This window comes from Coloeus monedula (genome assembly GCF_965178545.1).
Source record: "Coloeus monedula genome assembly, chromosome: 4".
NCBI classification, from domain to species: Eukaryota; Metazoa; Chordata; class Aves; order Passeriformes; family Corvidae; genus Coloeus; species Coloeus monedula.
The window spans coordinates 42,980,318-43,002,107 of record NC_138784.1 but is presented as its reverse complement, the minus strand read 5'-3'; the positions used below and the strand labels follow the sequence as shown (position 1 = coordinate 43,002,107).

The window sequence follows — 21,790 nt, the reverse complement described above, 5'->3', positions numbered from 1 at the left end:
CATCAGGTTACTTCCTAAAAAAACAAGTCTTTGCAGGTCTACCACCACCTGCAACACATCTATGTGGCTCTATCTACACTGAGAAAAACCCACAGGGTTATTTTCTCCCCCTCACAGCTTGAAAAGTAAGTTAATAGCTTGGTTGGCTGATCCTAGGAGTGCATCTTTAGGTTATAGTCTGTTTGCAGTTTCAGGCTTTGGATGGATTTATTGATAATTAATAATTATTCTGAAAATTCTTCACAGAGAATGTGAAGAATAAAACCTTTAAAATTAGGCAAGTGATTTCACTAACAGGTATTTAGGTTAGTTATGATGGGGATCTGAACAGACACTATATTTAGTTAAGCAGAATAGTTTCAAAAGCACAAATGTAAACCTTAGAGATGGTGGCTCATCAAGGGAAAGCTCACAGATGAAGAATAAGCTAATCCACCTCTTGAATGGTGATGAACATGGATAACGCATACAGATTCATTTTGGCTGTGCTTCAAACTTCCAACCCTTTGTTCTTAAGCCTCACAGGATAGCTTTGAAGTTGAGGATAAAGCTCCTCTAGCACACCATTACCAAAGAACAACCTTCTGATTATGATCTCATGAAAGTGTAATCAATTACTTACACAAGTTAAAAGCGTGGCAAACAGCAAAGGTCATGTAATTGGGCCTTTATTGAGTCCATGTGTTTCAATTTGGGCTTTAGCTGGCACTCCTGTATAATGAATATAAATATCTCTCCTCAAAATGTATGCAGTGAACTTTCTCAAAAGTTATGAGATCTCACAGCAGCTTCTGTCAGACCGGAGTCCTTCAAGGGTTTCAAAGAGGAATGCCTCCACTTTTGTGTATCCATGTGACAGAAAATTTGCAGCACCTCTGATTGGAAGTTTCTTTATTTACGGCTCAGCAGATACTGGTATTAGCCCTATTTTACAGGACAATGAGTGTTTAAAATTTGAAAAGTTGAAAAAATTCAACTCCATCCTGACTAGTCATTAGGAAATACTTCCTTAACACTGCTCTCTTTTAATACTTACTGCATGGATTTTCAAATTCTGGTTTTTGTGAAAATTCAGAGTAACTTTGTTCTTGTTTCACAGGCTATCATTGATCAAAGCGAATTCTAGATACTACCGTGAACGAAGAATTAAATTCACTACTAAGAGTTTGATAAGTGTATCTGAAAAGGAACTTGTGTGTTTGCTGTTGTACCTGAAATGACACTTGAGTGAAGACTCTGCTAGGTGGACCTATACTGTCATATTTCCATGTACTATACAGGTCTCCATGTAGTTCTATCCTCCATAACTACACCCTGAATCATTCAAAGCAAGATGGACTTCTCTTCAGAGTCAGCAAGGAAGTATAATCCTACCTCCAGCTTCTGAAGAGAAAACTGAACAGGTTCTACAAACAGCTTTTCTGTCTTTTGGACTGTTTCCACAGGCAGGGTCAGCAGAGCTGCATCCCTGGGTTACAGTACCAGCCTCACAGGCCCAGTCTTTAGAGCTAAGGTCCAGTGTATTTCCCAGCGTTTTAACTAAGTATCTTGTTTAAAGCCAGCTCATCCTCGACTTCCTGTACACTCAAAGGACACAGACCAGCACTTGCAGAAGGAAGTTCAGCCCAGCTAGAATCTGATTTACCTGCTGTCTTCAACCACCTTTCTTTCCCTCCCTGGGTGCAGGTGGAGTCTATCTGCAGCATAGGCATCTTCTCCTGACCTGGACTCTGCTGACTTGCCTCAGGGTCAAGTTGAGCTTCCAGATAAAACTTTTGAACAGGAATAAGTCCTATTAAGAAAGGCAGGGAGTTTATTTTGGGAAAGCTGAATGCTTCTGTTGTGTTTTTTTAAATTCTGGATAATGTGACCTATCCTGTGTCAGTCTAATTCCTGACAGGGATGGCCAGAAAGTTTCCCAGAAGAATCTTTTGCAGAGACCCTAACTCATTTTTATTAGCGAAAATGCAAGAGGGACAGTTCGGCCTCAGACATTAATGTGTGGGCGTCCTCAAGCCTGAATTTACCTGGGGTAAAAAACAAGCAGGAGTCTAATGACAGTGAAAGTCTGCACTCTGCTATAAGATACCTGTCCCATTTGGGATTCAAGAGTTTTGCTAAGATCAGAAAGGTAATTTATTCCTTGATGAACATCTGTGGTAAATCTGGTCTGCTCTTGCAGACTGGGACCAAATTGTCCTTTTTGCCACTCAGTACATTCCAGATACGTTGACAATCCCTAATGTCTGCTGGAGTCATAAGCGGCTGAAGATTCCTCAAATACCCCAAACCAGCCTTTACTGACAAATGAAGTCAGTAGTACTGGGCTGAGTGTGGACCACAGGACTTTCAGGAAGAAAAAAACGCTGGAGGAGAACAATGTCCCACACCACAAACCTTGTTGAGCAGTCAGGTCTGCTCTCTACAGGGCACAGAAATGGCTAAAGAACCTAAGTATGATCCATCACCTACTCTAAATCAGGATGGGGGAAAGACCTCACTGCACTTACCTCAGTCTTTGCAGTCAGGGACAAGAATACACACATAAACCTAGAGAGAGAAGTTTCTGTTGGAGTTGTTGGGGTCTAAAAGCAAGAGATTCTACAAGAATTTGCAGAGATCGTGAGCTTTATACCCCCAGGTCATCCTTTCTCCTGCCCGGAAACTCTCAGATTCCTTGTCCTTTAAAGTATGTCCTAATCAATTAAATTTAATTATTTCTTCTGCTTGATTGTATTTTACAGGATGAAAAAGCCCTTACTTTTGGATGAATAAAGGTATATAAATATGATATGCATGTAGTAATGTTTTACATCTTGTAATTCTAGTGTCAGGTTTCAATGCCTAGAATCACAGAACAAAAGTAACAGTGGCATCATGATACTATAAAAATTATGAAGTTTACTTTACTGTGAATGTTTGGCAAGACAACTAAAAAGGGACCACTAACTAAGCAGGATATTCACACTGATACAATTCAAATGTGAATGCTGTCTGTGGGCAGGATAAGGTGCAGACTGTCCCATTGAAAGAAAGCTACTAAAAGAAAAAATGTGGAACCCATGGTTCTTGATGTGATGAAGGATTCTAATTTTTGCCTTTAAGGATCAGTATAAGCTGCTCCACCCTGTATCCAATACCAACATGCAACAGCTCTGATCAGAAGGAATCAACATATTTTCATAGCTTTCAGCTACCCTCCTTTGCCAATACAGAAATTAGATCATGCCTATGCAATGTAAATAGATGTTCCTGAGCACAACTGGAAGGAAGGAGGTAGAAAGAAAAGCCCACACAAACCAAAAAAAGAAACAAAACAATTTAATCAAGGTAACTCCCAACATGCCCTGCTGACAAATTAATTCCTAATTAATAAATTAATAAAGCTATGCATGTCATCTGTTGCTTGTGATTACAGACCCAGATAACTTTATTTTGCCTCTTCTTCCTCTCTGACAGCGTGCTCTGCTGTGCAACCTGCCTGTTCTCCCTGGCAGTCTCTGCGAGGAATATTGCAGCCACATAGCTGCTTGGAGCAACTTTATGTATCTGCGGCTTCACAAGGGGAAAATAAATTAGTTTCAATCTGGTTACTCAAATAGACTCTGTTTCAATAGCTCGATTTATTTCCCAGAACCTCTGCAAGAAAGAGAACTGGCTAAGGCTCAAACTTGGCAAAATGAGAGCAGTGTTTACTGCAGTTTAAAAGCAACAGGTTGAAGTTGGTACTTGTACTCCTTACTGAAGGTGTTCGATGAACTTGATAATTTGCCTATGAGGTTTTAAGTATTGGATTCCCATTGGCTGTATCAATATTCACACATTTGCAAGTTGAGGGCAAGTAAAAAATGCTGCAGGGAGAGCTTAACTTCTGCTCATCAACAAATTGTGATTTCTCCATGTCTTCTGAGAAAAATTATGTTCATGATCACAGTACTGAAAGCTCTATTTGCTGATGGTCAGGATGGTCCAAGAGCCTGCCCTCTCCTCCTCTGGACAGCTGTCATTGCAAAGGCTGGCTCTGTGGCTCTTACTACTGTTTTCTGTGCTTCAGCGCTCAGAGCCGGTGACAGATCCTCTCATTAGTGACCTGCTGTTTGGGGAGTTTATTTTGCCTGGTGATGGGCCAAAACCTGAGGCTGGGAGATTGCCAGGTTTGATGTCAGGCATATTTATTTCCTTTAGGATCAGCTGGGTTTAGCTAGCTGTTTATCCAGGCAAAGGGGCAACTTCAGAGGATTTGTGGGACCAGCTCTGAAAGCAGTATTTGTTCTTCAAGTTATTTATTGAAGTATTTGGCAGTGATGACAGCAAGTGCTGAAGCAGCTCAAAGGTAATTGCCCATTTTTCCTTGTATGGCCAAACAAGATGGACTCCATCAGTTGGTTGGAAAACAAAGCAAACATTCATTACAGATGCAAAAAACCCCAGGGGTTTTCTTGTTGTGTGGCTGGGGAAAAAATCCACCCCAAATCTTTGCAAGCCATTGCTAAGGTGTTCTATGAACAGACTAAGATTCCACATACTATGGTGGATTTCAGGTATCATAGCTGGATAAAGCCTCCAAGTGCCTCTGTACAACAGTGTCTTTGCTTTATTTATATTACTTTTTTTGAAGCAGATTTTGAGTTGCTGCTTCACTGTGAGTATGAGACCTAGTACTGACCTCTGAGGTACACCACTAGGAACTGCTCTCCGACTGGAGCAATCCACTTTGCTTGTGTAAATGCCACTTCCTCACTTCTTCAGTTGGAATGTGGTGGGAGATAGTGCTGAAGGCCTGGGCTGTATAAGGCACAGCCCTGCCAGCCAGTCAAGGTGGGTATTACATTTCCACCATGTCGGGGCTACAGTTTGATGCAGTGAAGAGCTTGGCCACAAATATGCAGTTAAAAAACAAATGAGCAAACAAAAACCTCCCAGCAAAACAACATGGTAAAAGAGACTAATACAAATAAAGTAGAATCTTTCAGATGGTGGAATTTGTTCAGAAAAAGGAAAGGAAAACTTTACACAAGTCAAGTGTAAACCCACAGGAAGGCAAAACTAAAGAGGTTTTGAGATGCGTTTTCTTGAAATCTTTAAAAATAATAATCAGGAACTCAATTGTTCTGAGCTAAGGTATTCAGCTCTTGAAATTTGGTTCAACATGATGCAAATATCTACTACATGCCAGTTTTGAAAACTCTGGGGCACACCATATTCCTCACATATCTGCATGCCCTAGGAAGAATGTGGTTTCTTACATTTGTTTTGTAGGTACATAATTGACTTGGCTAGAATCAAGTCAATAACAGTTGTAGCTACCCCAGAAAACCTCTTTGGAGAGCATGAAAGGAAGAGAAGATATTAAATACATGAAAAATTCTTCCAGTTAGTTCAGTTAGTTTTCATTTTGATCAGTGCTTAGTTTTTACTCTATGCCATTACTTGTTAATGGCATTAACTTTACACCACTAAGAAAATATCCGGGAAAGTGTCTGTAAAAAGAGGTGATGTTGCCAGGAAACATTTTCACTTCCACAAACAGGAAAGCAACACAGAGGAAAGCAACACAAGAGGAAAGCCTGGATTTTCTTTTTCAGAAAAGCTGTTAGTAACACAGGGAGTACATTTTCACAAAATATAGAATTGAAGCTTGGGGTGTCCTTGTTAGTTCCAATGCTTTTCAACAGTTATGTTGTACCTTGCAGCCACTACTGTAAAAGTAGTGAAAATATTTTATAACTTTAGCTTTTTTTTTTGTTAAAAATGGATTCTTTATAGAAATGATAAACAATTAAAATCTTGAAGAACCGTTTACTTAACACAGGTTTACACAGCTGTGTAAAAAGAATAATTGTGTAGTTTACGCAGATGCCATGTAAATATGCCATGTAAATTACTATGGAAACCAGATGCAGATTACACTAGAAGGTGCCTTGTAACTCATCTCTGCTGAGCAATAAATCCCCCCTTTTCTTCTTGGCAAAACTTAGAGAAACTTTACTGCTGTTTTCTATCAGCAGATAGAACAGATGGCTGGCACATGCCTGCTTTACTAAGAAAGTGGGATCTCTACAGTACTACTTTGATCCCTGGTGGCATGTCTACAACACTGAAATGCAAAATACCACAGCTGAGCAGAATCTAAATATTAAAGGTCTGGAGCTGTGCTCTTGATATGAGAACCCCCTGTCTAAAAGTCATGCTCGCAGTATGTAAACATCTTCACATTCCACGTGGAAATTTTGGTACAGTGGTCAGAAAACAAAGTATTTCCCCTGTTTGGTGACATGAAAGTGCAGTGAAGGTACCACTGAAAGTCCCAAGAGTGTGAGTTTACGTAATTACCTTGAACAAACTTCAAGAAGAGCCATACTTTTACTGGAAAAAATCTCTTAAATTTTGCACATGGGACATTTTTTAAGCTGAGAAGCATCACTTTAATGACTGGTTATGAATAAGATACTTACAAAAAATTCAGCAGTTTCTTTGAAGAAAAGTTTCCTTTGAAGAATTAGTTTTTGAAATTCAACACTTTTTGGTTTCTTTCAGTTTATCTGGGAAATACCCATATTTGACTGGAGCACCCTATTGCACCACTAATGCCTTAAAATTGGTGGTCTGTTAGCTTTCCTCTGGGCAAAGAAACAAATCTTCTCCTAGCATAGCTGGATATTCCTTTTTATCCTTGTGGTCAGGCTACATCTCAGCAACATGAGAATTTCAGAGAACTCAGCTGAGCTGTTCAGGGCTGATGGTCACATTGCTGAGATCAGAACTAGCATCCAGGAGCTGTTAACTATACAGCATTCCTGACCTTCACTTTACAATATAGAAATTATGCTAGAAAATGCACTGGACACATACATTGTCTCTTTCTCAGAGGTGGGCATCTTCTTGATTTACTCAAGGTTATCAATAACTCTTTGAGACTTATTTCAGATGCACTTCATGGGCGTGCATTCAACCACACACCAGGAGAGGAGCTGTTCATAACAGTAGGGAGGGGGAAGTGAGCTGCTACAGTATTTCATCTGACCACAAATACCTCTCCCATATCAGAAAGGAAGAAAACAGCCTGGGCAGGTTGTGGCCCAGATTGACTCTTTCTGTGGATCAGACCAGAGAATGCTGCACAACAAAAATTCCCACTCGCTTTTTGGTTTCTTTTTTTCACCTCCTGTCTATTAAATCATCTAGGCTGTTGCTCTGTCACTGAGCACTTGCTGCCTGTTCACTAACCAACTTTGGTTTTTAACATGGTTCTCTCCCACCAATATCGCCCCAGAAGTGAACTTAATTTTACTGCTGTCAGAATTCCCACTGAAAGTTAAGCATGCATGCTGGGTTTTGTGGATTTGGAGATTAAATACTTGTCATAAATTCCTAAATGCTGTAGAGATGATGTTATCACTGAAACCTTTGGTAACTTTCACTGGTGGACACAGTAAAAAATGTTGCAGCATTAATCAGCATGTTAGGGTCTCACTGGGAAGTTTCTTAGCTTAATCTTCCACAGAGGACAAGACTCCCAAAGCCATTGTATTTTCTTTTGCAGAAACCATCTGGAATAAGAGCAAGAAGCACACCAGTGAGCTCTAGTGGTTACACAAATGCATATTATATACTATATATTATCACTGATTTCAGCTTTTTTAAATTTTTCCATTTAGAGAACAATCTTTGTAATCTTTTGGGTCAATCTACCCAGATTACATTTTTTTTCTAAAGAGAACATAGTGTCTGTAAACTTATGCTTTAATACATAGGTAGAAGCATAAAGTGCATAAAAACATGACAATCCCATTTTGCAGTACTTTAACACCCTTGTCACCCCTGGCTCATCCTGATTTCACTAGCAAAAAAACCTATATATTCAGCACACTCAGACCCTCACGTTTTGGGTTTCTCCTTATATTTCCTAATAACTAATTAGAACTGATGGACTAGGAATTAAAAGCAACTAATGCTTTTCTTTGGTTAATGTTTTCTAGTGAAAATTATTTTGTTTTCTTATCATACAAAATCTTTTTCACATAAAATGTAATCAGGACACAAAGGCCACTGTATCAGAAGCATAACACCTAAATGTAGTGGGTTTCAAGCACTTCACTTTACACAGAATACAAATGTAATCTAGTCCTTAAAATGTGCCTTTCAACAAGACATTTTTGACTTGTAGAGTATTAGTATAGAGCAGCCAGCCACAATAAAATTGCGAAATATACTTTGCTTTGCCCTGCACACTGTCTCAGTGACAATGACAATGAATACAGAGTGAAAACTAAACTCAGAGCTACAAGAAAATCTCCTTCAACTTCAGAAGATAGTATTTGAGCAAGAAGCAAACACAGATAAAGGCTCTTGTGTCAAGAGGAAAGTAGCATGAGTCAGAGAGCAGCAATTACTACAAAATAGGAAAATGTTAAGGAAGCATTGAACACAACCTCAGGTTCCATAAAAACAAAGCCAAAATGCAGAAAAAGATATGCTTAGTATTTTGGTAAAAAAATCTCCAGCATGTTCAGTACAGTCTTGTTTCATGCTGTAAAGCCTTTTTGTCAACCTAGGCTCCAGGCACAGCAATGTAAGCAGCCACAAGGACAGCAGCACAGCCCTGACCTGCCTTGCTGAAGCCCACATCCTGGAGGCTGACCACCAGCTGCATAGGGGCAGAGGCAGGCAGCAGAACATGCTGGACTTCCCCTAACAGTGCCCCAGTGATACCCATGTTTGGGGGATCTCGAGTACCAAACTCTGGGCCAGCATCTCCAGTTTACACATCTTCAAATTTCAAGTGGGATACAGGGTTAAGAGGTCTATAAGGCACAAGACTCACAGAGAGTTATTTCAGTTTTACCAAGTGGGAGGTAACAGTTTGCTAATTAACAGCTATTTTGCAAAAAGCAGTCTAGTACTTCAGTTCCCAAATGCCTTTCTTCTTTCAGAAAGTACCAATTTCCTTTTTTTTTCCTTCTTCCTTTCTTGCTTCTCTCGCCCCTTTCTCTTCTCTCCTTTTCCTCTCCTTCTCTTCTCTCCTCTTCTCCTCCCTTCCACTTCTCATTTTCCCTTGCCTGACTTAGGAAATTCCCAGAAAAGTACAGAATAAACATAGCAAGTTTTTAGCACTTCCCTGGATGTATTAATGGAAACTTCTAAGGACATGTATACTTAAAACCAAACTAGAACAGTTGAAAAAAGTAAAAATGTACTAATTTCTTACCCTCATAAAATATTGGAAATTCTGGAGAAACACAGAGTTTTTTTAACCTTTTAAGTATTTCACTTACTAATTATGTTTTGTCTAAAAGGAATGCAGTAATTCAGAAAATAGGAGGACTAATGGGTTTAACAGCTTTGCAGCTGCTCAGAAAGGATTTCATCCTGCAAGTTGCATCAAGTAGAATATTTTCCTATACTGTCTTTAAGCCTGTGATGCTTCTCCCTGAAATCAGTGTTGGGACCACCTTTTCCTAATGACCTACCTGTAGACAGCAAAGGAGCGAGAGGAGAGCACAAGAAAGAAATACAAGAGAAGGACAGTGTTCATCTAACATCTCGATCACCCATTCAAAAAAGAGCTAGTTTTATCATGAACAGCAGCTGAAGCTGGCAAAGAAATGGAGCAGGAAATACAGTCCCAAAAAACACTAATTATTTCTAGGTATTTAAATGCCAGCCCTTGGCATACAAAGTTGTTTCCTCTGTAAAGCCTGATGGGAACGCCAAAGACCTAGAGCAAGTCACTCAGCCTTTGTAAGTTTTATCTCTCCACATTCGCCTTCCTCACTGGAGGAGTAGGTGAAGCATCTAAACCCAAAGGCTTTGTGAGGACAGCAAAAACTTCAAGGGCATCAGACAACACCTTGAAGCCAAATAAGTCCTGTAGATAGGAAGAGTACTTTCAAACAACCAAAACCACAACCAAATTTGTGAACCTGCAATTAGCTGAATTATATTCTATTATATTATTATTATTATATTATTATGAAAAATAGTGTTCACTATTTAAATGTAAATACTGTTTCATCTCTGCCAAGTTATATATTGTATAAAGTCAATGTTCAGAATTGTAAAAATGAATTAATTTTATGCAGGATTTTATGCCACCATGTTTTTACTGTATCCATGATAATCTGTGCTAACAAGTTTCAGCTTTATGCAAATTCAACATATGTTGTGTGTCAAATCATACATATGTTTCTTCACAGAAATATGTCACAGATTCTTACATTTTCAACAAAAGAATCCAAAAGGATCCTATAAACTGCAGATTTATGTGGTTTTGCAAGTTAACTTGGTAAAATTAAGCCTACAGAAGAGAACTGTTGTTTACTAGAACTACAAATTAAGCCTGCACATCTAGTAAATAGAGATCAATGAAGAGTTTGTAGTGTATGTCCATAAGCTAAAGAAAGCCGAAAGAAAACTGCATCCACGCAACTACTGTCCGGTATAAAATTTTATGGCAAGTAATAGGCGTCTGGGGTCTTCCTGGTGAGTTCTGTCTCACGCCTCACCAGCCTGCGGGTTCTCCGCCGCCCGAGCCGCCCGGCGCTCCCACGCGCCTCAGAACCCATTCCCAACGCGCCTTCCCAGCCATCCTGCGCGCTTCTCGCTGCTCCCCGAACCGCCCCCGCCAGCGCCTCGGATTCCCGCATCCAGGGCTGCCCCAGCACGCCTCGGAGAGGGTTTCCTCAACTATTCCAAGGCCGAACCACCTGCCCGGGTTTACAGAGCCTCCCCCGCCCCTGGCCGCGGCCCCATCTCCGCACCTACCCGCCCCGTTGCCTGCCAGGTGAAGTTCATGGCGTGGATGCCGACGGGGATGGCGGGCATCCTCTGCTGGGCTTTCCTGAAGTCGTGGGTGAACGGGGCCATCTTCCCCTCGGACACGATCAGAATATCCTCCTCGAAGCCTGTGGAAGGCAAAGGGGCGCGATGTGCGGCAGCCCCGTCGGGCCGGGCTCGGCTCCGGGCTCCCGCCCGCCGCTCGGGCGCAGCGGCCGCACTTACCGATGAGCATCCGCGCTTGCTGGGCGTCGATCCACAAGTAGAGGGTGTCGGGCTGGCGCGGCGCGGCCCGCAGGCTGCAGAGGCTGAGGGCGCCGCAGAGCAGCGCGGCACAGCACAGCCGCCCCGCCGGGGCCATGCTCCCGCACCGCCGCCCGGGGCTCGCCGGCTCCGCTGCCGCTCCGGCCGCGCCCGCGCTCCCTTTGCCGCGGGGCGGCCCCAGCGGGGCGGCGGCGGGGCGGGCGCGGGGAGGGCGGCGGGCGGCGCCGCGGGCGGCCGGGAGCGCGGGGCTCGCACGGTCCTTCCCCCGCCGCGGAGGGTGGTCAGTGCCCCGCGCCCGGGGCTGCAGGTGGCCGCCCACTCCCCCAAGGGCAGAGCCGAGAGCCGGGACAGGGTCCGTGACCCACGCCCGCTCTGTCACAGGGGACCTCGTGACACGACAGGTCGCCGCTCTGCTGCGCTTCCCGCCCCCCTCTCCGTGTTCACCCTGCCTGCAGGGGCACCCCGGCACTCCGGCCGTCAAGGTGGCACCACCACGGTCACAAATGAGTCGCTGGAGATACTCGTGTCTGCGTGAAGAAAGGAAGTTTGTGCATAGCCGTCAGCTGGCACTAGTGGGGTTTGAGTCAGGGGTGGGGGGAGCATCACCCAAACCGCAGGTGGGTGCAGTGCGGCCGTGGCTCCAGCGGGGACCCGCGAAGCTGGGCAGGTCAGGTCCTAGAGCGAGACATCAGCCGGACAGTAGCACAGGGACAGGCTTCCTAGCTCCAAGGAACGACATAGAAAATGAGGCAATATGCTAAAGGAAGAAAAGGCTTTCACCTGGCTTTTGTCCAAAAGTCTTGAGAACAGTGGAGACTGAAAAACACTGAAATGTTGCCACTTACACGGAAACTGGAACTGGCTCGCTATAGAAACTTAGTAAAGCTTGAAAGAATTTTCTTTTCAAAAAATTATTTAAACAGAATCATGCCTTCTAAAGGAATAAAAAAACCATTGTTTCTAAATTTTCTGGATTCATCCGTAAGAAAAAGAAAAGCCTTTTTTTTTAAAAAAAAAAAAAAAAAAGAACCCCAAAAGCCAAAACTTAGCAGCATAGGTAAGTTTGAGTAAAACCCCCAGGTTTCTCTCTGTAATGTTCTGGAAGGAGTTGGAGGGTATTTTCTCACTGTGATTACTGCTTTAGGTGCTGCTGGTGCTCCATCTCATCCTGTAAGTGTGACTGCTAAAGTTACCTCTGTACCATGTGCCAGGACTGGAATTCTTCATGTTATGGACAGCAACGTGAAGTTGGTCTTGCTTTCCCAGACAGATGTAATTGAGTGATGTTCATCATAGCGGCTTGCACACAGGGAAGATGTGTCATTATTTTTCTTTTTCATGTTTAAGGGACAAAGGCAAACTGGTAATGGTGATTTTTTTTTAGGCAAAAGTTTTGTGGTTCAATGTATGAGATGATCTCACTCCCACTGACGTGCTCTTTCTGCAAGATTCCCTACATCTCCTTTTGAGGAATCTTCTGCTGCTGTCAGTGGATCACTTCACTAATCTCTTATCGCTTTTCCTGACCCAGAAGAGCACATATGCACACCAGAAAAAATACGGTGACTTGGGGGGGAGGGGGGTGGTGGTGTATGTGTATTTTGGTATACATTCATAAATGCCAGGTGATCATGGAGCACAACGTTAAAACATCATCTCCACATGTTCTACATGCAACTACCTGTAAGACACTTGTGCACCTTCCAATGCTTTCAAACACTTTTCCTCCCACTCTCACTGCATTTTATGGGTGGGAAGCTGGGACATTGGTAGTGACTTGTGCAAGTTTACCTGAGGAACATATTCGTGGGCAAAAAGGTAGGCTGGAACAGAGTTCTCCTGCAGTCCCTGGCAGACCCCTAGTAACTTGCCCAGATGAAAAATCTTAGGCTCCAAAAACTGGACCCAGTGTATGTACTCTAGAGAAGTTGTGGGTACCCCATTCCTGGAAGTGCTCGAGGCCAGGCTGGATGGGGCATGACGCAACCTGCTCCTGTCTCCGGTGAGTCCGGCCGCGGCTTTCCCCGCGCCGCCCCGGGACTGTCGGGGCGGGGCCGCCCTCTGCCGGCCGCCGCCGCCACTGCAGGCCCGGGGCGCGGCCGCGGCTCCCCTGCCGTGCCGCGCTCCAGCAGCGCCACGGGGCCTTACCCCGCAGCATGGGCTCCTCCCGGACAATCGGACAAATATCTGATCCGAGAGATTCGATTTCAACAGATGTTCAAAAAAAACCCCCATGCCAGACAAAGTTATACCACGTGGAAGTTTGAGATACGTCAGAGAACAGCTATTAATTTTTTTTTCAATTTACTACTAATGGATTTGATTTTAAAAAGCAGAAAAGTATTTTGATTTTAAGACTTAAATATGATTGAATCTTCTTAGCTTGAAAATACACAAGCAATTTTAATTTTATTGCAAAAGAGAAATACAGCAGGAAAAAATAGGATCTGAAACAAAACTTTTAGAAAGAGGTTAAAATGGGACCTCAAGATAGGTAAAAATATTTAATATTCAAATACACTGCTTTACATTGTTATTTCTCATGTAAAGAGGCTTTCTTAAGATACAACAAAGGAAGATAATTTAATTGCCCAGTAATAACCCTGGGACATAATTTCCAAAACGGTGATGGTACAATTTAAACACTCCTGAGTAAAAAATGCCATCACAATCAGCTTACTTTCTGCAGAAATTATCTGGTGCTTAGTGACTGAAGTACAGTTTGGTGGGTATGTGTTTGTACCAAGAGACTATCCAAGCCCAGAGACACCTCTGTAGGTGTTTTAACCATGTGTCTCTCCTCCAGCATCTGCCAAGACTCAGGTGAGTCCTGTGTTAGTGCTGACACTGGCTGGTTGCACTGCAGTGTCTGTTCTCCCCAGTTTCCCCCTGCTGTAGTATTGTAGCACAATGAGATTCAGTGAGGATAAGGTTTGTCAACCTTGTGCTCATACTGCCTGCTTGCATTCAACATGGAGATTTAGGTAAAAGCTTAGTGTAGTTCTTCTTGATCGTTTTTTTCTCCTAAATTACATGACATACTTCAGGAAAGAATAGTCTCTTTTTAAGAGAGTTGAGAGCATTATGGAGAGGGGATTGGAATATACTCGGGAAAGCAAATATTTTGTGGTTCTTTGTTTAATGAAATGCAAAACATACATGAAAACAGAACTGTGTTGTGAATATGGCTTCAAGTTCCGCTAACTTTCATAGGAATGCATATCTAGTGCATTTGTGGCCTGCTCTGACATTCATTGCAACTGACAGCATCCCCCTGATGACAGCCTTGGAATGAATTAATGAATGGATGGTTTGAACGATGACATATCCAGGGAAGGATATGGAAGTCAGAGCCTGATGCCCTTTGATCATCAGCTATGAATAATATAACAAGAGAGAGAAAAAGACGTAAATAATAACAGTACTGGGCATAAATATGGCCTGAGGCAATAATTTTCATTCCAAAGGTTATAGATGCTGCTTCACCTCAGGTGTACAGAAATAGCAAATGCATATTTTATTGGTTTGTTTCTATGTGGTGAACACTGGTAGATAATAACTAACACCTGCACGATTTAAATAAACAAGATGCCATATTGCAGCAGGATTTTCAGAAATGCTCAGTGTTCACTGGGTTTATTCACTGAAGTGAATCATAAAATTCCTGCCAGTCTCTGCAGAAACAAAGCTTATGCATGGGGAATTACATCCCTTTAAATTCTTCCTGCTTAAGCCAAAACAACTGTCATTTAAAGCTGTCAGGAAAAAACCTCATAGAAGTAGTTTTATTAGAAAAATCAGTGTTGTTGAAATTGGAATAAATTGAAGTCTCTGAAATTTCAAATGGGAAATTAAAGACTACGCCCTCAATTATTCTGAATATAACATTCCAATTATTTATTTTAGAACATACTCTTTACTGCAGTTTTAAAAACTATGCCAAAGCAATACTGAGGGTTGTAACATCACACACACTAGAGGCAGAAGTCTTCTATTTTATATCACTTATGATATGGTTCATTATCTGTTCCATTTCTTTTCCTGCAATAGTCCTGGGTCATCCATTGGAGAACATGGAGTTAGTCTGGCTTTGAACCCAGCTGGGTACTGAAGAAGATAATTATTTTTTCAGCCATTGACCAAATTTTTACTGGAGTTGAAAAGTGTAGCAAATGAAAGCTTGCAGAAGTAAAAATTATCAAATTGCTAGAGAAGTTAGAGAGAGATGTCCTTGTCCTTGCTTCTGTCATATTCTTGAGTGGCGATAGGCAAGTTATTTCATTCATTTTCCCAGCTGGTCACCAATTTTGTTCTTCATTTCAGCTTGCCCAACATCAGATCTTTGGTCTTGTCTGTAGAGTCCCAGAACGTGGGTATGTTATCCCACAGGTTTTTTAAGTTTTCAAACAATTGAATTTTCAATGGTTTGGGGTTTTTTTTATATATATAAAACCTGTGTGACATTTGCCTGCTTCTAAAAAAGCAGATCTAACCTTTTAAACTTCAGTAGTAAATTGCACTGCTTTAATTTAATTAATTTTATTGTAATTTCCATTACTTTAATAGACTGTAGTAAATTCAGAACCCTCTGAGATTACTAGTAATATTCATTATCCCATTTCTGCATAAACTCTCCTTTAGCTTTTTCATTTTGACAGTCTCAATTACTTATGTTTATTTGGGACAAATCTTCCTAGATCTTACAAAGAGGTACTGGGATTTATTTCTACTCTAGTGGACGTTGTTTTATACTAAGCTACATTGATTTTAGAGGGATTTTAGAGAGAAAGAAGATTTTAGCAAAGCGAAAAATAAAATGGAAGGAGAGAAAAGTGGATGCAATTAAGTTTCTGCCTTAGAAATTACAGAGAACATGAGTTACAGATCTAAGCAATTAATCCTTTACAAAATTTTTCTTATATTGTACCAAACCAAGCAATCTCTTTTATCAGAGTTACTTACCTGCAGCATCAGCTTCAGTGGGTTTAACGTCTACATCTATTGGAGGAGACAATGGGCAGATTGTATAAATATTACTCAATGAAAAGGAATGAAATGTATGACAGCAGTATGATTTGTTGCTGAATGTGGCTGCCCACAAAGCCGTTGGTGCTTTTGTCATACACTGGAGATTAAAGGCTCAGATTTTGCCACTATGGGATCATACAAGCTTTTTTGATAACTGATCAAGTGGTCTGTGACGTGCTTAGCAAGAAAACCTCAGGCACTTTCAGAATCAAAGCTAAAACTAAAGATATCATTACAATTTATCACATAAATAACAACAAGAAAGCACCTCAAAATCTTTTAGGAACATTCTTGGAAAATTATAGTCGATGTCCAAAAAGACTATCGGGGTGACAGCGTCTCAGGAGCAGAAAGACAAACTGTATATTGTCCATCCTGTAATAGGGAAGAGTAGACATGGGAGAGATTATACATGCCATAGCATGAAATAATGCCTCACATATGGTAAAGAATATGTGAATTGTAAAGTGGAAAACAATCTCTTTGAGCCATATGTTCCCCTCCGGCATTAAACTGCATGGGAGAACAAAATAATCTAAAAATTATGTAATTTTTGAAGCACAGCCATTCAAACATGTTCTCCCCCTGCCTTTGTACACTACTCAGAGCAGGTATGAGAAGTTATAAAATACTTTGAACTGTGCTAAAGAAAGGGGAGAATGGCCTCATTTGTCTCCTGGTTCAAACATTCCCAAAGTTGGAACGGGCAAGGAAACAAAAGAGCAAGGCTGGGCAGGGCACAGACCCTGATACTCAGTTCAGTTTTGGTGGAACATGAGTCAGGCAAGCAGGAAGCCATCCTAGCCTAAATAAAGGCAGGGACAAAACGGCCATCAACCTAACAGGGCCAGAATTTCTGTCTCATTATGCATCCTAAAGTCTCCTGTCTTCCTGGAACAACTGTGCAGCTGCTGCTGAAGCGTCACCCTGGGCTGATGGTGCCACTGTACCCCACAGCTCTTCTGACAGCATCTGGGGATATGAAAGGACATTGAGTGGATCAAATTTGGAGCTGGACTACCCGTACCCTACATTTTGTGTGTGTGTATTTTAGGTGGTGTCAGAAATATGGCAAGTATGGCACTGTGGGGATCCAATAATTTGTCAGCCTTTTTGTTTGTTTGTTTTGGGTTTTTTGTTGTTTTGTTCGCTTTTTTGGTTTTGTTTTGTTGGTTTTTGTGGGTTTTTTGGTTTTTTTGGGGGTTTTTTTTGTTGGTTGGTTTTTTTGTTGTTGCTGTTGGGGTTTTTTTTTGTGTTTTTTTTTTTGTTTGTTTGTTTTGTTTTTTGGGGTTTGTTTGTTTTTTGCTTTCAAATACACAGCCTATTGGCCATTTTTTTTACAGCAAAGGTAAGAAGTTACTTTTGCCCTTGGAGCAAACCCCCTTGAACTCCTTAGTTTTGCTGCTTTCTTTAAAATGCAGCCAGAGAGATGGGATCATACATGTGGGAAACCTGGAAGAAGTGCTTCATAGGAGCTTCATTCAGAATCCATGTGCTGGCAGAAGACAGGACATGTGGCAGTTCTGCTTACACAGGAAGCAGGCAAAGGAATAGTGATGCATCCCGGTATAAGGAAAGCTGTGTAACATAACATCCTTTAGAAATAAGTGCAGTATATTGAGTGATAAAGCTAAAAAAAGGAAAAACTTAACACACTGAGGTGATCTGAAACACCAGAAGACTACACCATACAAACAAAGAACTTCTAATTAGGGCCTTTTACATTCTCTGATTGTGAAATACTCCTTCTCCAGCAAATTATTTTCTACCACATAAGTTTTGATTTCTCTGCTTCCTTGTCATTCAAGTGGCACTTTTTGTTTTCTGTTAATGTTTATTACACTTTCTAAGCCTAATTTATCACATATTAGGGAACAAAATCTTTTGCTGACTTTCAACTGTCTTGGCATGGGGCAGACTTAGGGAGGTTTCATGTGGGACTGGATACAGAGAATCAAAACATTTGGACTGAGGGCAGTCCCTTTGCTAATGACAGGTAAAGGAGTTGAGGAACTGAATGCCAAGGGATGTAATCCCTAGCACTTCGGGAAGAAAGCTGAGAGAAGAAATGCAGTAACAGATGCAGAAGGATGGGGTGCTGGCAAAGTCAAAAACTATGAAAAGATCCAATCAGCAAGAGCATATGACATGTCTGGCATTAAACACAATAATTACAAGCCTTTTTAATTGCAATAAACATCTTTCATATTTATGTAATTACATGTTTGGAAATCATCTAATTAAAATAGGATATTCTGACAAAATAAAAGACTTGTACATCTCTGCAGAAGGTTGCTGCTGCTTTTTTACTGAAAGCAGTAGGCATTCCAGAAAACTTCGGGACTGCATCTATGGCAAATAGTGACATACATAGGACTACAGCGCTTGGAGAGCTCACCACTGGGATTTCTCTTTGTCATATTAATTGCTGGAGATTAGGTTTTTCTCAACAGCCAGGACCAGAAATATTTTCACACAAATGGTAGATTGGAGAGAACAAGGAAGAGCCTTTTTAGTTCCAAACTGAACAGGCAGCACCTGAAACAGAGTGAGAACAACATCTCGTAGCATATTTATTAATAGGTTAAAGTACTCCTTTAAACACAGCATGTTCTTGAATTGTACAGTTCATTTAGTACTCCACAATGAATACCAAACAGGCAAAGAGTAGTGGGTATGCTAATACAAACAAATTCAATACAGAAGTGCATAGAAGGAAGAGATTCAGTGGAGGGAGTGATGGAGTAGCTGAATTTGTATGTATCCTCAGCAATCCATTCATTACATAAGTTACAGCAATAAAGCATTACCAGTTGTCAAAAAAAGAAGAAATAATGTGAGATTATGGAAAAGCTGAAAGTAAAACATGAAATCTGAGAGCAACAGATGGATAATGAGAGCACTAAAATGTATATATTATCTAGAAGATGTATTTAGAAACTTTTGTCTAGCATGAGTTCTTCAGAAAATCCTAATGACAACTGCAGATAGATTTAAAAGGGCCCTGACTTCCACAGTTCACGGAATGAATGAGGGAACTTGTACAGCCAACACAATGTCAAGATGAATGATGTAAAATGATATAAAAATTGCTGAACTGTGCATAGTAAAATGTTTCCTCAGGGAAGGAACGAGGAGTAATAGGTTCTAAAGCATGGCTTCAGTAAACGATAATTTAAGTAGGAAATGGTCCAGAGAGTTAGTAAAAAAGCCATGGAAAGCAAATAAATGTTATAAAAGAAAGCTAAAATGAAATTACAAGGCAGTGATATAAAATAAATGTCATAGCATCATGCAAAATATACAGAAACAACTGAAGCAGTTAGTGTTTTCATAGAACAATTCAGCTTCATACATACCTTCATGTTCTTTTATATGATAAAAATAGATCCAGATGTATCTAGGAATGGACATGGTGTTGTCCTTGAGCTGAGGAAAAGCTTGCCTGGGTAAGAGCATAAACAAAATTATGTTTTAAGACCTATTGGATATTTGTTTTACTGAGATGGAACAATATTTTTGATTTCAAAGCATTTAAATATTTTATAAATAAAATCAAAACATAATTTCTATATTTTGTACATTCAGTTGACTATGTAAAATGTAGATTTAAGCATTAATTTGAAGGTTCCATCTTGGTCAATATAAGATACTGCTGGCTTCTTCATATGGTTTATAACAAATGGCAGATGTACACTAGGTTGCAAATGTGCAAATGTATGATATTGAAAACTCTCATTCAAGTAAATAATAATAGCTATGAAAGATCTTAGCTGGCAAAGTTTCCCTCCTCTACTTTCCTAGATGGTTTTCCAATTAATTTCTAATTCTAATTTTCCAGTTTAGGTTTGTGAATAATTCATATTTATAAAAGCTGGTCTTATGTACAACTCAACTGGGACACTTGGATAAGAAGGAATACATTACAAAAGCCTCATTTGAAAACTTTGGTTTACCTATCTTCCCCATTTTACTTCTTGAAGTTTGTAGCAGGGTTCATTCAATTTCCCTGGGTGCCAACCACAAGGTAAAGCCTGTACTCCTCTTGTAGTGCCTTAACTGCTGTTTTCTTGTTTCTGCTGTAAATAAGGTTGTTAACTTTAAAATTATAACCTTCCTTTTATGATCTAACATACTTTCATTTGTTTTTTATATCTGTGCCTGTTTCAGGACACCTTTAAGGGTCTAATAATACATGCCCACCTTATTTCTCTTACAGTATGACAAATTTTAAAATTCCTTAGTCACATACTGCTTTTTCCTGCAGACTGAGTACTGAATTGGCATTTCACTTTTTGCTTGGCTGATTCTGCAAGACAGATAACTTCCTTTTAGCACATCTTCTGCTTGTTTATAGGACATAATAGAAATCATATAGCATTTAATTCTGCTTTTGCTATATAATTTTGCAGCTTTATTATCTCTAACAAAATACCATTCACAGTAACAAAGACATCATTCTTGAAAAAATCCAGCAAGAAGAGGACAAAAGATAGGCTGGGGACAGCACTGGAGTGGAATTCCTACTTTGCTCTTCTGTAACATTTTCCATTGTCATTCTTGAAGTACTTCTACAAGGATGAATCATTATTTCAAATTTGCCTATGGGAGAAACTGAGTCACCTAAAGAGGAAGTGATTTGCCATGCAGCAAGTTGGTGGCAGAGCCAAGGGCAAAGAACAAGGCTCTTCATTTCCTGCCTGGTGCCCTCATGATATTAACTCAGTTTACAGCTCTGCCACAGTCTTCTTTATGACCTTAGGTAAGACCTTTGGGGTCCTTTAATCTCCTAACACTGAAGTGCATGCTTAATTTAAGCTTATTTTTTAATGATCACATTTGGATGAAAACTCTCCACCAGTACATCAGCCATATTACAGTGATGGTTCATCCTTTCAGGTTCTTTGAAAGGGAGAATTTTTTGTTCAGCATACTGTTACATTAGGTAACATTTTATTTTTCATATTGTGTTTGTTTTTGCCCAGAAAGTTTTCACAAAGAATAATTGTAGCCAGGGGAAACCTGTGTCTGTAGATGATAGAAAATGGTGAGTCAGAGGAGCCTCGGTTCTGTTACACAATACCTGTGTGTTATGGGCCCCCGGTTTTTCAGCTTTGCAAATACTATTTTCCTTTTTCAGAGACATCTGGAGAACAACTGTTTGCACTCCAGACAAACTCAGGGTGCAGATGAGAGGAGAACTCACGCCTCCACCTACTGCTCCCTACACAGTGTGCATGAATGAAAAGAAGCACTTCTTCCCCTGCCCTACCCATTTGCACATAGAGCCCTTCCAAACATTTCCTCTGGGTTTCCTCGTAAGAACACCTCTTCACTGTCCTACAAAGTCCCATGGGGTACAAAGCAGGAATTTCAGTATTTGGATTTTAATTTGCTGTGTATTATTACTTTCACTGTTCCCTCTTCTTTCTTCTGTTCCCTTTACCTTTCTTACTTGTTTTTGATACTCTTTCTGCTGTTTTTACTAAGTCTGTTTCATTTCAATTTGTTGTCTTCCCCTTTTTATGCTTCTTTTCCATGAGAAAAGGGAAGTGTTCCACTCTAGGCCAACTCATCATAGAGGCATGGAGAGGACTGGCAGAAATCATTGCTCATGTCTGGCTATGCAGGGAGAGGACTAGGGTTTTGCTGCTGTGAGGATTTCCCAGAAGTGATATTGGAGCTGTTCCAACAGTTTACAGTAAAAGGGCTGCAGTTCTAA

The 21,790-nt window shown here is 40.8% G+C and overlaps 1 protein-coding gene across 1 annotated transcript in view; it reads right to left on the bottom strand.

The window, feature by feature from the left end:
- The window catches only part of WIF1 (WNT inhibitory factor 1), a gene marked incomplete at both ends in the record, with an annotated part of 37,267 nt that extends 26,130 nt beyond the window's left edge, over nt 1–11,137 (bottom strand). Inside the window, 2 exons of the mRNA XM_082279768.1 lie at nt 10,765–10,904; nt 11,002–11,137. Coding sequence (XP_082135894.1) covers nt 10,765–10,904; nt 11,002–11,137 — 276 coding nt within the window. The remainder of the gene's footprint in view (nt 1–10,764; nt 10,905–11,001) is intronic.
- Between the last annotated feature and the right edge of the window lie 10,653 nt (nt 11,138–21,790).